Source organism: Solenopsis invicta, chromosome 16 (assembly GCF_016802725.1).
Source record: "Solenopsis invicta isolate M01_SB chromosome 16, UNIL_Sinv_3.0, whole genome shotgun sequence".
Classification (NCBI taxonomy): Eukaryota; Metazoa; Arthropoda; class Insecta; order Hymenoptera; family Formicidae; genus Solenopsis; species Solenopsis invicta.
In genome coordinates this window covers 4,867,813-4,884,873 of record NC_052679.1, presented here as the reverse complement: position 1 = coordinate 4,884,873, position 17,061 = coordinate 4,867,813, and the positions used below count along the sequence as shown (strand labels likewise).

The 17,061-nt window shown below is 39.4% G+C and overlaps 1 protein-coding gene across 12 annotated transcripts in view; it reads right to left on the bottom strand.

The window, feature by feature from the left end:
• LOC105203508 (receptor-type guanylate cyclase daf-11) overlaps nucleotides 1-17,061 on the bottom strand; it is a 37,469-nt gene that overhangs the window by 8,612 nt on the left and 11,796 nt on the right. For 10 of the 12 annotated variants that reach the window (XM_039458846.1, XM_039458849.1, XM_026133018.2 and 7 more), the window contains 3 exons: nucleotides 13,001-13,268; nucleotides 7,318-7,415; nucleotides 6,265-6,417 (listed from right to left, as the gene is read on the bottom strand). In XM_039458846.1, the coding sequence (XP_039314780.1) occupies nucleotides 6,265-6,417; nucleotides 7,318-7,415; nucleotides 13,001-13,268 (519 nt within the window). The other 2 variants (XM_039458852.1, XM_039458853.1) reach the window with 2 other exon arrangements.

The window sequence follows — 17,061 nt, the reverse complement described above, 5'->3', positions numbered from 1 at the left end:
TTGGAGAATCAAGAATTTTTAGGTAGCTGAAAATAACAAAAAGTCCAATAGTATTAACAAGACGTAATCATAAAGAGAAGATAAAGAAGGTGTCACGTATATGTTACGCTGTGACTGAAAGAGTTAATAACGACGGAAGCTCGCGCATATAATTATATCAGATAAGAAAATCGATACGTGTATCTTTATATCGGAATAAAAGATTCAAGAGAAATCGAACACCTTCATCATTGAACGAATGGATGGATGAGCAAACGTAGCAGCATATATTGTATCATGGGTTTTTAGACGAAGGTCTCTCTTAACTGCCATAAGATAAAATTCAATAAGAAGCATGAAAATAAGAGGAAAGTCCGAAGGAATCCGTTACGACTTTCCGCATCGATCGATCGGGGGGAGGAAGAGGGCTCGCAGAACTTCCACCTTTTACCCGCGGGCTTCACCGAGGAAACCGGGGGATTGTTAGTATCTTGTTATCTATCGGTTGTATGGGGGAATAACACAAGTGTACCGGAATTGTCTTCCGCGTGTGCGTGGGCGTACGATAACCGCCGCGGGTTCTTCCACCTTATTTCCACTTCTCTCACATAGTCGATTGTATGTTTTCCCTCGAACGCTGGCGCGGAGATTTTTCTCTATGCATGTTTTACTCAAGGACTCGAAGAAATTTGGCCTTTTTACTAGCGAATGTCTCGTCAATTTTTAAACAGGCTGATCTCTTCGTTTTTCTCGCAATTTTCCCGCGATTTTATCTGCGAATGGCAGTCTATTCGATCGTTTCATTGTCTTCCCAAAATGAACCTCTCGAGAGGGACTGCGAGCATCAGCGCCGCTTAGCCAGACTGGTCAGCGATAGAGGATGCTCTAATTATTTCGAGAAGCGTTTTCATCTTCGCATCTCCCTGACCTTTCGCATTTTCGACGGTGGACTGCGACGCTCGATAACGGCGCATTTCATATTTTCAATCGTCGCGAGAGGAAGATATGAAAGCGCAGTTGAGATACTTTGCAATTACACCACGCGAATAAAACCGTTAGTAAAGTCCGAAATTAGAGTTTCCGCCGCGCAATGTCGAGACACGAGTTATGAGATCGGCGTGCGCATTGTCGCGTCGATAGAAACCGAAGGGACAAAGAGTGAATGAAGGTGGAATAGCGCGGGCGGCCTCGTACAAAATATTCTGTGTCTTCGTGCCCGTCGACGACCGGGTGCGCGCAACCAGTCAGCCTTTCCATATCGACACTTTATCGCCCTATCGATTTATCGGACGTACGTGCCTGCCAGGCACCCGGGGCTCGCGCTCGCCGTTTTCGCTCCGTCGGAATGAAAAACGTGCCTTTTATAAATATTGCCACGAGCGAGACACATTGAAATCGGCCCGATTTCAGCGTGCCCGCGTACATACGTAAAGTGGGCACTCACTCAGTGGAGCGAAGTGAAGGAAAACGATACATTCCCGAAAAAAATAAAAAGAGTGGAGAGCAAAAAGAGATCATTATTTTTCTCGTTTGCGTAACGCGTTTCGTAACCGAGAAAACCCGCGGGTCGCGACACGATTATTGCGTATTTAATAGTTCGAGGAATTTTGCTCGACGAGAGAGTAATGCACTTTTCTTCCTTCGAGCTTGTATTTTTTTTTTCTTTCTCCTTACGAGGAAATAGCAGTATTACAAATTGCCATTTTGCAACGCAATATTTTTGAATGTTTTCACTACACGTGTAAGGAACTTTGATATTTTTATAATGATTAACTGTTCACTGTGATTCATATCATTTATCTATCGTTTAATTCTATACTTATCTCTGTATGTTTTTCTACATTTGTATTGCTGTATTAAAATATACAGTGGCCTGCATAAGTTTGGAAACATCTTACGTTTTACAGGCAAACATGACAGCGATATATATATTTTTAAAATTTTGAAAAAATTTGTACAAATTCGGAGCTTTTGTAACGAACATTTTTTCCTCTTTTCTCTTTTTTCCGTAAACTCTTTTGAAGTTAAAAAAGTATTTTATAAAAAAAATGAGTTTTTACACAAAAAATTCGATATTACTGTTGTCACATCATTTTTTTCCAAAAAGCATATTTGAGCTTAGAAAGTCAACTTTAAAATATTTTTATATTAAATTTCGTCCGATAAGGTTTCAAATTGCAGCGGTTCAAAGTAAAACAAAAAAATATTGCAAAAAATATCAATGTTCAGTTTTATATAATAAAAATGTAAAAACAAAATTCAAACAGATTTTAAGTCCCATGTTTGCTCTTCAAAGTGCGTAGTTGAAAATTTCTCTTCGATTTTTTTTCATCAAGATATTTAACTTTTTTTCGTGAGACGCGAGAAAATCGCAGGTGTTTCCAAATTGATGGAGAGTACTGTAGGCTTGTAAGCAGCAGTATTGCTGCTTCGATGCATCACCATTTGAAGGGCCACTTATTTCCAATTATTCTCATGTCACATCGCTTTTGTTTTGCACTTCAATAAAGCTATTATTATTGTTATTATTATTATTATTATTGCTGCAATTATTATTATTGTTAAGTACTCTCCTAAAGAGCATTCCTCTTCACGTTAGCGTTGCCAACGTCGAAAAGATCGTCAGATGCATTTACATTCGATTTTGCGAGGTCGCGGGACGGTACGGGGGATTAAATATTTTTATCGTCAATCGATGCGCGACAAGTTGAATGCGACACGCCGGGGGACACCGTTATAAAAGCGTATGCCGTCGCTCGCTCCGTCTCCGCCACGCCTTTTGACCCTCCGCTATACATATAATTAGACGACAGGAGAAAAGGATTAATCGAGAAATGTGTACGAGGGCGTTTTCGATTAAATTGCCTGTAGTCGCTCAACGTCAACCGGCACCGAAATTGCGTTAATTAAATTGCTCAGGAGCTATCGGCCGGCCAAAGCGACCGTAAAAGTGTGCCCCAGCCACGTGCGACGGTTTTTTTTATATTTTACACTGAAAAGCTAACGGACCAACAAATTCTTTAATTGAGAAACTTTGTTCGTCGATTCTTCCACGCAAAAAGCAAAAGAGCGATGAGACTTCTGAAACACAAAAGCCTTTATGCTTTTTGTCTATGATTTCTGCGACGCTGCTTTGAAATTCCAACGAGGATGAAAATTACGAATTAAACAATCTTTAATTAAAAAGATTTTACGTCTGTTTGTCTTTTTAACAGCGAGATATATTTAAATTGCGTTGATTTAGGATGTTTGAGTCGACCCCGAGATGATGGTGGCTCTAAAGATTCGTCGGCGTTTTTGTCCCATGTGTCATTGTCGTTTAAATGCCATTAAAATATTAAGCGCAGACCGCCAAGAAATTTTCCGTGAATTTTTTATTCTCGAAAAAATCTCACTCTTCAAAATGTCAAAGCGAAAAACTTCGCGAAACGCGTACGCAGCCCCGAAAGCTCTTGATCGTTTCACTCGTCGAGGCAATCGCACAATGTACCGTTGGAAAGAGATCGCTATCAGCTAAATACGCGGTGTTGCTTCATTCTAATTAAAGCCCTTAAGACCCTAATTAAAAATAATGAATTTTTTTCCCGCCACACAATCTGCCGCTTCGGCAAGCTCGCCTCGTTAAAAGCGCGTTTCCTCTTTTTCATCCTGTTTCGTCAACGCAACTTCTTCTCCCCTCCCCTCTCTCTCTCTCCTATCAACGGGAAATAAAGAGGAAAAAAAGGATTGTACGTTTTTGCGTGAAATATCGAGGCGGCCTCGCCGCTGTCGCTCGAAAGTGAAGTTAAAAATTGACGTGTCCCACGCGCGGCTCGCGTAGAAAAAAAAAATTCCGTATTTCCACAACTCGTCGCCGTTTTCTTTTATGGGGTCAATAGGAAATTTATATATCTCGCTCTCGTTTATCTCTTTCCCTCTACATGCGACGGCCAATTCCTCCTTGTCGCCTTTTCCCCTCGTCTTATTTCCGCACCGTAAGAAAATACGACGACCGCGAATGGTATCGCGCCGTTATCTTACGTTCAAGATGTACCACTTGATATACCAACCCTCTTGTCGCGCCGCGGGGTGCTGTCTCCCCGTGCCACGCGCGTCCAGCGTTAATGATAAAATATCGCTCGCCGAGATGCGCCGCGCCGCTTTCCATTATCGCTATCTACGCTCCCGAGAAATTCCAATACCTGCGTATACGTTTGTACGTTATACAGAAAGCAAGGGGAATAAAAAGACTAAAAAAAAAAGAGACAAAAACATTTTAGCGGAGGAAGACTTTTCGAGAGCCGAGTGCACTCGGATTGCTTCGCGGCGGGCCTTTTCGAGCTTCAAGTTATTAGAAGTCTTGCCGAACTCGCTGCTTTAGTATCATCAATTCATTTGCATAATTTGGCTCGTTTGCTTCAGTAATTTCTCGCAAGGTTTCTCGCAAAATCAATTTTCTTCACGCCTCATTAATTCATTAGCATGTTAAAGACGTTCTCCGTCGGAATAAATGATCTCTTCCCCCTCAAAACGCGCACGTTGCACAATCGATTGACGTGGCGGATAATTAATATTAAAGGAGAATCTGCGCTCTCGTCAATGGCGTTTCTCCGAGGCTCGCGATCCGGAACACCCGCTCGCGGCCGGAGGGTGCGAGTCGATGTCTGAGCGCGGGAGTATCTGCCGGGTGGAACACGGGCCCGCGGTGGGTGAGAGGGAGCGAAATAGAGGAGAATTCCCCACTCGTACTCTCTGAATGGAAATTCAACAAGTGTCGGAGACGAGCGAGGGCTCGAGGGTGAAGCGGCTCTGCTCGGGGCTTCCGCCGTAACTTTCCATACCAGCGGGTGGCGGCGGCGGCTGCGGCGGCGGCCGTGCCCGCGCGTGGAAAAGGGGTAAGAAGAGAGCCAGCGCGAGAATTAACCGCCGGGTTACCGGCGCTACAAAGCGATACCACCCGCTTGGGCCGGCCGGGCAGAGCCGCAATTTGTCTTAATAATTACGCCTGCGAAGAACGTCGCGTCGCCGCCTCCCACGCCGCGGCGATATAATTATTGCGAGGTGTACTCGAGGCGCGCGCGCGCGTGCGAAGGGTTGCCTCTTAAGTTAATTAAGTAAAGATTGCCCGCGCACGAGGAATACAATTCCCGCGCACGGGTGTACGTACGCGACGACGCTGTAACGCGGAATTTTACCCCGTGACCTCTTGCATTTTCTTTTCCTTGTTTCTTTAGCGCTGCGATGTCCGCGGCAAGTGTTTCCGACGTTAGATAAATTTTTCGATTCCCGACGTTCGATTAAATCGTGCCGATGGGGAAACGCTAGAAATTGTTTTAATAACAACAATATATCGTTATTGAAGTGCAATAACGAAAGAGACATGAGTTGATATGCAGAAAGAAAATAGAGGGGTGCACTCAACGAGTATGGTGCACCTTGAAAGGTGAGGCATCAGCATGATGCTGCTTTGAAACTTACAGTACATAAATAATTATTCTATATGCGTAAGATGATGGAATTAAAGATCAGAGAGTAGACAAATTAAAGTATTGGTGTGTGTGTGTGTGTGTGTGTGTGTGTGTGTGTGTGTGTGTGTGTGTGTGTGTGTGTGTGTGTTTGTGTGTGTGTGTGTATATAAAGTTTGCGATAATAATATACAGTTAAATAATAGCATACATATACAGAAGAAACAATATGATTAAAAATAAAATATATAACAAAAATGGAGATAATACAAAACTGATAAATTATATTAATGATAAAGAAAGAGATCCCAAGAAAATAGAGCAGCTAAGAGAGAACAAAAACACGTTAAGCAAATGCTATTGTACAATCAACATTCAACGAACGTGTAGAAATTGTAAAAATCACTTGAAAGATAATTGCAATAATATTAGAAAATATTTAAAAGAGATGGAACTAAAAATGAAAAGAATTAAGTGAATCAGTAAACGTCAGCTGAGAATGTTACAAGAAAGAAGAAACTGAGGAACAGGCGATTTGAAAGCAAAAGTAGAAGAGGAAGATCGAACGTTCGAAATATTTTAATGAAGTTCGCGAGAAGTTTTCAATTTCCACCGGTTTCTTCGTTCATTAAACTTTCAGCGCGAATTCTCACTCGTCCCCTCCGCGCGCGTCTAACTGCCCGTATCTCAGCCGAGCGAGCCGAGTCGGCTCGCTGACCTAACTTGTGAGTCGCTAAGGTCAGAATTTTGCTGGCGCGATTTCACGGTTGTTGGCCCGCCCTTTATGGCGGACGATGCTCGGAGACGACGACCTTCGGTCGTACAGATCGATTCGATTTACCTGAAGTCCTCTAGGCGCGCCTGGAAGGCCTCCTTGCTTACTACGTCGTACGTTTGCGTCTTGCTCTCGTCCGTAGGCACAGACACCAGCGGCCACGTGCTCATGTTGAGGAGATCCTGATCGGTTATGGCGAATCTCTGCGTCAGATTCGACCTAGTTACCGGGCAGAGGGTAAAGTGAATTAGGGAGGAAGATGTAGTTTATTGGGACGAAGTCCCCTAAGCGTATCAGGCAAAGCGACCGTACATTGTGGTCACATAAAAATAACAGAGAAACGTATACGTATAATATCGTTATACAGCTAGTCACATATAAGAAAAATAAGATAAAATAATAACTTTAAAACTATTAATTATATTTTATGAAGGGGAGTCGTCTACGTTCTTTGTAACACTAAAAACTGAGTGAAACTGTTAATTGAACACTTTTTGGTCGCGTTTAAAAGCGTATGTTTCTGCAAACTTCAACCTTGTCTCTTTTAAACGAGCTTGGAAAGCGCCAATAGCTCGAGGTTCCGGCAAGAGAAACTCCGACAGAGATCGAATAATATGTTAAAAAAATATTTAAAATCAAAGCGACATAAACAAAGAGCACAGGAGCAGTCTTGTTTTTTAATCGATTCGCAGAACTTTCCGAACGATTACTTCAGTATTCCGCGGGGCGTTTGTTTTCCAGGAATGTGTTGCGTTCGCGCGTTTCGTCCCGATTGCGGGACTTCAGAAAGCCATTCGTTCTCATCACGCGAAATGCAGTGGAAAGCATCTCCTCGGGCTCGATCGAGGAGGAGATTCGCACTTGGTCGCTATGGCGCAATCACGTGGCTGGATCAACGGGACTTTCGAACATTCTGCTCGAACAATAATTGCACGAAGCGACGTAGAAATGCAAAAAAAGCGACCTGAGCAGGGAATTAAAATGTTTTATTGTCTAACCGCGATGTTGACAAACGACAAATTCGCAGAAAGCATAAATACAGGATTGTTGTATCCTGTTTCCAATCAAAATACAAGTTGTCTATTGAGAAAAGCTGGGAAAATAGTTGGTAGTACGTACCTTAACGTGTTGCCGTTTGTGTAAATGAAAAAAGCCACTTCGGATCTCTCCAGCTGCATGCTGGTGACCATTTTGCCCAAATCCGTCGCTATCGTCACCTGCAATTGTCATCGAACATACAACGTGACCGCAAAAGCGCGCCTGTCATTTTAATTTCTTAGTTTGAAAAAATATTTTGAAAATAGTACCTAGGATTTTTTTTCATATGGAGGGAGGAAGGTTTTATCAATTTTGTTATCACATTAACAGCAATTTTTTTACGTTAATGAATTGCTTTTTTAGATATTTTAGAGTTCAGAATGTCTCCTCGTTTCTGATTTTGTATTGGAAAAATATTAAGTTTTGTGTAAATTACAATTTTTTTCATAAAGAAAGTATAAGCAAAATATAATTTATTAAAAATAAAATGTGCAGTTTTTAAATATTGTTGTTATTATTATTATACACAAAATATTCATGATTATTTTCTTAGGAAAATTTTTTATAAATCTAAATAAGAACATTAATTTAAAATGATTCTTCCTCTCTCCGACTGATCCGATATATCGGATATTTTCTGTGAAAAAAGAATCTCTAGTCGCTTTCGTTGAGATAATGCGGTGTCCTCTTGCGGAACCTCCGTTCCGCGAAGATAGGACTAATTGTAAGACAGAATGGGGAAGCCCTCGAGTGGCCGAGTACTCGCTGAACATGCTTCGAGAGGCTACTCGAAGTTCCGAGTGGCTATAAGGTGCCGCTATCACTCTTAGGACTCGCGATTGTTTCGCTTCAACTGAGAAAATATCTCCTATCGTTACACTTGTCCTTAGCTTTTATCCACTGCTTAAGAATTCGCGATTTGAAAATGGATCGCTCCATATGCCAGTTTATTTCTTCACTGACAGAAAAGTGTTTGGTATCTGTGACTACAATTACATTGTAAAATAGTTATAGGAGTTCCATTTTTATTTATTAATTATTAATAATTATTAATTGCTATAATGTTGACAATAATAATTATGTATAGTCCTACCAATTATGAACAAATTTCATTATAAGTTATGACAATTTTTAAATATTGATACAATAAAATAGAAAGATATAGATGGTAGAAATAAATATTTTTATGTAGTAAATGTAAGCAGTGTAATCACAATTATAACATAACTATTTTTTTTCAACATTTGTTTACTACTCGTAAAGTAATAATTATTATAATAGCTGTAATTTACACGAAATAACTACAAAAATGTTATTTACACTAGAAGTGATTATGAATTATAGTCTATATAATCTTTCTAGAGGTGTTTGATCTGCGATTTGACACAAATTGTTGGATTCTCCAGCAGACTGGAGAAACGATAGAACTTGTGTCATAAATCTCTGCTGTCACGAGGATCCCTTACAACTTTTCTTCCATTCGATCGCGTATCTCTCGATCATTAAGGAAACTCATCAATTTAAAAGCACCAGTCCTTGCTTTCATTTCAATTTCATGGCTCGCGGCAACGAGCGATATTGCATTAAGCTGTGTGCTGGTGGTAAAATCACTTTACGATCTGGGATAATTATTAGCGTGGTTGCAAATTGCACAGCAATTGCAATTAAGTGTCCAGCCGAAGCTCGAAGTTGACGTTCCGCTCGTCAATCTTTCCCGCCCCCTTTCGAACGAGAAGTTTCGCCGGAGAGTCATCAAGCGAGGATCTTTCGTCGGAGCTTTCATCCTATAGCACCTTCGTAAACTCACAAACTGTCACAGAAAGTTCTCCGGCAACTTGCTCTTTGCCAATAAAGCGCTCGTATACAGCGGAATAATCCGCGACTCTGCCAGTGTGCCACAAACTTTTTAAGCTAGACGAGTCTTGGCATCTCTCGGCATCTCAGGTCGGGTCAGAGGTCATCCTGCTTATCATCGTTGCTCTGATGAGGTTTCAGCAAAGTTGCCGTAAGACTCGGGGTACAGTCTTAACGAAAGTGCACTCGGAAAGAGTTCGTAATACGCTGATTTTAATAATCGCCGCGTTCAACTTAAAATTCACATTTTTATCGCAACACGAGACATACGATGTCATCCTCAAGGATTCTGCTTTTTTAGGTTCTGGGTCGATTTCACTCATCCTTAGATACGTAAAATTCATTTTATGAATATTCACTTTACTTTGGTAAATTTTTAAAGAATTTAAAGAGTTTTTAATTTTTTTCGTAAATTATTTTAATCTTACGAAAAAAGTCTAATTCAACAACGTCTCGATGTTTCTCTTTCATAATTTTCTCGTGCCCCAGATTGTTCCTTTCATTCCGCAAATTTCAACCTCCGGAACTCCGCATTTTCATTCTCTGTATTGTACTCGCATTCGTTTTGCTCTTGTTTACCATCACAAAAGTAGGTAAAATAATTCATGTAAAATGATTCGTAACGTTGAATTTTCGTCATTAATTTGAACAATACTCGTTGCGATAAAACTTTGTCTCGCAAGAGTTAACAAGTTTACGATGTGTTCTATGAAAATTATAATAAAAGGAAAAAACATGGAGGAATCTTCTTCTCAAATCTAGTCCTGGATCTAAAGGAAGAATTTCCAAGCTTGTGGAATTGTAAGGGGGTGTGCCACGGAGATTGGGTATGCGTAAAGGCCGTGGACAAACGTGAGTACAAACATACGTACGTATATCTAACATCGGCGACAATGGCGACCATTTTTTCCGAGACGTTCGTCAAACAAGTAGTTCAAAGACCGTTGTTCTCGGCTTACACGGCCATCGCGATGAATTTCGATTTGATCCACCCTTCGCTCCCAGGAGGGTTGCGTCTAATCTATCCTTGTGGACAGGGCGATTATAGGCAGAGAGAGTGGAAATTTTTTTTTTCAACGACGACGACGACAAAGAGCGGCGCGGCAATGAGTTAGAATTAGGACTACGGTCTGCGCATTATGATCGATCAAAATTCATCGCTTAATATACTCTCCTCGAGTTTGAGGTTGACATAAATTTAAAAAAGCGATCGTAATTTGATATCTTAAGATCATAAAATTAACATGTATAAACGCATAAAGAAGTGTTTAATTTTATGACGTTAATATGTTTTATTTTTGTCTGTTCTTTTTAAAACTTGAAAATGTTTTACTTTTAAGGATATATAGGACATTTCTCAAAACACTGAAAAAAAAATATGAAAAAATTACAGATTGTTTTATATTGCGTTTGAAAGTAGCAAAAAAATTTAGCGGCGAAATTTTCTAGATAAAAAATTATTTTAAGAAGTAGACATGTGCTCTAATGAAAATATGATTAACAATGAAATAAAAAATGTTGAAAAAAATCTGAATTTTTTAATTTAAATATTTAAAATGATTTATGTAAAGTTTCAGTTCTTTGTAAAATAAACAAAATTTATTTATTTATTTATTTATAAAATAAATAGACAATCATAAAACTTTGTATAAATCATCTCGAATACTTAAAGTACTTACACGAAAAAAATGGGATTGTGAAAAATAATTTAATTCTTAATAGAGTAAATATAAAACTCTATAATAACTATAAAAATGTTATTAAATAAAAATATAATCTTATTCACACAACTTTCATATTTACATAGTTTATTTAAAGTGTTAATATTAAATACATTTCCAATTTTTATTTACTTTGCAAAAATTGTATGTACCTAATTGTATGTATCCTTAAACGATGTTTAAATTTCAAATACTAAAACGTTTAAAATTGAAAATTTTAATAGCTATTTAAACTAAAATATTTTTAAGTATTTGAAAAATGGAGTATTTTTTAAGTACTTAAAAAATAAATTATTTTAATATTTAAAAAATGAAGCACTTCTTTTTCGAATGTACCTTACGATTATGCAGCCATAAATGTAAAACTATTCTTTTCATAGATAGAATTATCTTGTTTAAAGAGATGTAATAAAAACAAGAAACTTGAATTTAATATCTCATATTTGATAAAACTGGTCATAAATGATCATTGAAATATTCGCAAAACTAAAGAAAGAATAGAAAATTCCCTGTGTGTACTTAGTATTCTTATTTTATTAGAGGCAAAACGAAGTATCATTTTTCACAGTGTCTAAGCAAAGAAAATTTTATAAATTAAAAAAATTTGCTATTCTCAGTGTTGTGTTTTCCCTACAACGCGATGCCAGGCTAAACATCAGTTACGTCACTGTCCCTCTCTCCCCCATCTCGTTCTCTTCTTATTTTATTTCATCATTGCAAGCGCATCTCGCCTCGAAGTAGCAAAAGGGCGACGATGGCGGCGGCGTGTATATGCGAGTCGATAATCCGAACGTGCGTGAGAGAATAAAATAAAAATAGCCGGCTCGTCGCGCGAGAACGGCTGTAACGTAATTTCTTGTGCCCATGCCGGACACCACTCGGATCGGAAATCGAATCGAACGCGATTTCCAACGTGCGCCCGACGGTTTTCATTAACAATAGCCTCTGGCCCTGCGGGCTCCCCTTCTCTCGTTCATACGTGAAAGAGCAAAATCGTCCGCGCGTTCGCATCTCTGTGATAGAGTATCGACGAACACATGCCGATCTCTATCACTTGATCGCCAAATTGCGATCGCATACTCCGCGATCAAAGCACGCATTTCGATCTCGCAGAGCGAACGAGTGGAGTCGCTTGTTTACCTCCTCGCCGTTTTATTACGTTAGATTTTATCACGCTCTAAACAAAGAACATTATTGCAATTTCTTCCCCTTTACTTTTACACATTATTATCGCGTCCTTGTGATCATGACAATGAATTCCTCTTGTTAAAGATCTTTCCTTTACGGAAGAAGAATTAGTATCGAGTCAACAATTTATTTCATACATAAGCAAAAATAATATAAAATCTTGCAAGAATTTCATAATCTTGAGCAAATCTTCATATTAGCAAATTAAGTCTGTTTAAAATTATAAATTCTTTCAAGAAGATTTGATATTCTTGGTTATATATATATATATATATATATATATATATATATATATATATATGTGTATATATATATGGAACAATGAATACTAATTTATTTTTTGTTATAACGTGGCATTGGCGATAAGATTTATTGCCTTTGTGGTCATTTAATAATTAATTTTTTTTAATTACCTAATTGTTTTATATCGAATTAAAGAATCATACATCTGTTTCCTTTTTTTAAATTGAAATAAAGAGAAAATTATATTCGCGTGACTCGTACTTGAGGTAGAAACGTCTCGACAATGCTATTCGCAGACGTGAAAGCGCGTAGGTGCGGTATATTTGTTCATCCTCTCGTTACCCTCAAACGAACCGCCGCCGTCGATCGATCACCGTTGAATTATACCAACCCAGCCTAATTGCGCTCTTTACATAATTATCAGGGCGCAACGCAAGCGGGAGACGAACGCTTTTCGCCCGTTATCTAGCAATTTATAAAACTGGAGTTGCCGCGAAACTCACATAGAATATATATGAGGAAGACGCGCGACGGAACTGTCGGCCAAATTGCTCTAATATATGGTCTTTTCGAGGAAACTTCAGAGCCAACATTTTCCTCCCAGATAGCGGGGATCATCTCGTATGAATATAAACTACGCTCTTAAAACTAGGTATAAAAAATGTCACGTAAAAAAAGGAAGTGCAAAGATGGAATGCACGACCGAATTTGTGATTTCATATAAAAATTTGAAGTAGATTAATCGACGATTCGCTTACCTGCGTCTCTATGTCGGACACCTCCTGGCGATAGATCAGGATGTCGTGGAGGGTATTGGCGGTCTGCACGATCAGGGCGAGGATCGGTATAAAGGGCAGCACCAACATCTGTAGCAGCTGGATCCGTCGACCGCGACGGTGGGCCGGATCGGTCGCACGGGCCCAGCACGACTTCTTCCGGTTCGCTTTGGCTCCCGAAACATCATCCGACGAAAGACTCCTCACGGAGCTCACTTCTGCCACGCAGGAACCGTTGCGCGGCGACATACTGGAAGGAATGTAGTCGTGGAAATTAAATTGTTAGTCGCTTCAAGTGATTTGTTTTCTCTTTTTATAGCAAATTATCCTCGAGAGCGAAACACGTCTCATGCATACGTACACGATGGATTTTACAAATTAACTTTCCTTGTACAATTACAGGCACAATCACAAGCACAGTTATGATTCGGTAAGAGGAATAAATATAGAATCTGTTATAATTGAAAATGAGTACAAGATCCAATAAGGAAATCCATTTTACCCAAGCTCCTAGAAAGCTTTAAAATTTATTGCTATTTGGGAATTTTGGAATTTAACGATTGAATATGTCAGAATGATCGAGCTACAGGTTTACAAGTTCGAAGATCCATGTCTAGTGCTAGTCTAACAAGAATTGAAGGATATAACTCAATGGTGCGTGCTTGGCAAGCTCGAAGACAAAACGATTTAACAATTCAGAGATGCGTCAATGTAATCGTCATAATAATTGGAATTCAGAAGCGGAGAATTCGATTAAAAATCCATTATCACCTCGATTGTGCACGATGGGGATTGTTCGATGAGAAGGAAGCTTTTATTTCCGACTTGTCGGCGATACGTCGTCCCGCACGTCCGAACTTTCGCGATCGCGATAATAATGACAAGCTGGTGGATAACAAGCCGGCCGGTGGGTCTCCGTAATTAAACGCGACGCGAGAATAGAGACGCGTCACAGTCGACTACGCCGTGAGGAAAAAAGGAATTTCCTCCCTCCCTCTCTCTCTCTCTCTCTCTTTCTCTTTCTCTCCTGTTCAAAGCCTCGCAACTGCGAACTTGGGGATGCAATTCGAGTTCGATAACAGAAAGCACCGCGTAAATGTCCACGTAATTTCCCTTTCCGTTTTCTCTCTTTTTTTTTTAACAACTAGAGCGTTATTCTCTCTTTGTCCTTGCGCCGTATTTTTCTGCGTTATCGAGTTCTAAAGAGGAATAAAACAAGCAGTATCAGCATGGATGTCGACGCTCACGTCTGTTGGCGAATCACGAGAGATAAGAGTTTGCCGCTTATGAGAAATCAGGTCACGTTTTCAGTGGTCTGATTTTTAATATAAAATGCCTGAAATTGAATAACGCTCCAAAGTCCATTTTGAAATGACGAGTGTAAAAGATTTCGTCGCTTTATTCACATGGAAGTTCATTTCCATCCCGATTATCTTCCGACGAAACTTTGCAACGAGCGAGTTAAGTGCCGCGCGTTGAAGTGGATCAATTTCATAGCCACGGGTATTCCGCTGTTAAATCGAAATGCCGCGCCGCGTTCACTCGCGTAATCGTAACGCGGCATTCGAACTGGAATTCCCGCAGCGAGCGAGGAAAGTTCCCGGCGTTAAAGTAAAGGGACTTACATTTCGCGTTCCGTTTCATCCCTCGTTATCCCTAGAATTCACATGGGAGACTGAGGAAGAGAGAGAAAGGGAAGGAGAGAGAGAGAGAGAGAGAGAGAGTTAAGCGATCGCGACGAAATGAATCTCCGACTTCATCGCCGGGTTTTTGATATCTATACCTCTTGAAGGTGGCAATGTCAAAAGCTGCTATCGGGAACGACACTGTCTCTCACTGAATAGCGTCTGATTTTGCACGCGCGCCTACACATTACGAAGAAGAAATTAATAACCCGCCGATACTTCTTCTCCTCTCGTCAACCGAGAGGAAACCGCCGTCGCAATAAAACGGGAGCGAAATGGGCGCCGTGATATTAATATCGTATCGGGGCAGAAAAAGAAAGGGCAGCATCGCCTAATGTGTCTCGGAAAGTAATCGATAAACCGCGTAAGTCCCTTCATGATTTGTATGGCTCTTTAATGGCTCCTGCGTCATCTCGTTTTTCTAAACGAAAAAATGATCGCTTTACGATCACTCGATTTATCCGTAAATCTCAAAGCAGATCTTTGGATTTTAAAAAGTAGACTCTGAAAGGGGAGATGCTTTAAGAACGTTTTACTTTATATTTCTTGGATATTTGAAATCATTGAGGGATTTTCTGCCCTTCGGGGACGAAATTCCAGAATATTGTACAACACTTTCTCGAGTCCTTTGAGAACCTAAGGAAACCGCCATGGTTCGAACCAAAGGGCTGTAATGCGCGTTGCACACAACGTACATCTCCGTTCTACCGTTCGCCCTCGCATAGTAACACGGTAATAAACTGCACTACAACAACGTTGATGCATAATCTAATGGCGTGTCGCCGTCGCTTGCCATGCCACTAAGAGCAAGAGAGAGGTGACCAGTTCACAGATAGTTAATTGCAGCAGTTCTCGTCTCTCTCTCTCTCTCTCTCTCTCTCTCTCCCTTGGCGTTGCATTACATTATCGATGATGCCAACTTCGGTTCGAGATCGAGCTTTCATCGATTTATTCCAAATCGAATCGATCTTGTATGCGTCTTAATCTCCTCTGCGATAAATTGCGATAAATTATTTTTTATTGAAAGAGAAAAAATTCATGGAAATAACATTAAAATAAAATATCTTCTAGAGATCCCTCTGGCGGTTTATCTCGTACGTTCTTTTCTATTGCAATAAATAATAGCAGTTCAACTACGCTAAGGGAAGAAAAGTATTCGGTATATGAAACTATAATTCATTGTTAAAATAATTATGATTAGGAGCTTTATTTTTGTGATTGTTATTACTATAATGTTAGTAATAACGTACAATGTATTATACCGGCAAAAATGATAGTAATTACTATGATTTAAATATGATTGGCACTAAAAATGACTATAATTCGTAATCATTTCCAGTGCCAATTATATTTTAATTACAACCATTTTTTATGGGTATACACATTGTTACTAGCATTAATTGTGTTATTATTATTAACGTTATAGTAGTAAAAATAAAGCTCATGATCATAATTACGTTAACATTGCATTATAGTCTTTAATATTAAATACTAACAGCACATCGGCAAAACTTTGAGAACCACTGAGTTGCATTAACGTTGTACTCCACGATGCGTTTAAGGGTGGCGAACACACGTGTGAGTGAGTCGCTATTGGATGGTCACTGTGTGTTTAGGGCTCGATTCCACGGTAAATGTGTTCTCGAGTTTCGCGTCGGCCAGCCTTGGAACATCGTAGAAGCATCCCCGACGATGCGAGGATCGCATTTGTGCCGCTAACGAGTCGCGCAATCGGAAATCCGGATAGAGAAGCGGGAAGAAGGATTAGAATGCCGGCGAATCCGGAGAATCTGCGCGAGACTCTTCACTTTTATTCTCGTTTTTCCACAGTCTCTCTACGTCTTCATGAATCCCCACATTCTATCGAAAATTCTAAAGATTAAGGGTTACTCTGACTAGCCTGATATCTTACACTGTGTATTGTAAAGAAATTCAGTAAATTTACGTATAATAGATGTAGAAATTACACGATTAGTCCCGCAAATATAAAAAGAATCATGTAATTTTATAGAAATTATGTAATTCCACAAAAAAATATGTAGATTTGCTTGTAATGAATAAATATATCTTATTTTATTGCATATGTAATAGGATATTTAAAAATTATAATTATCTAAATTTTTGTAACATTGCGTAATTCAACAATATTCCATATATTACTGTGAAATGTAATGCGATTCATGTTAAAATTCTGTCCACCTAGCATCATTATGTACGTTGCGGACACAGTAAGTAGTCATTCTATTGTTTATAACATGTATGATAGAGAGACAATATTTGAATGTAATATGTAATACAATTGCAAAACGTATTGACCTGATCATTTCTATAACTTTCCATACATGTTGTAAATTTACT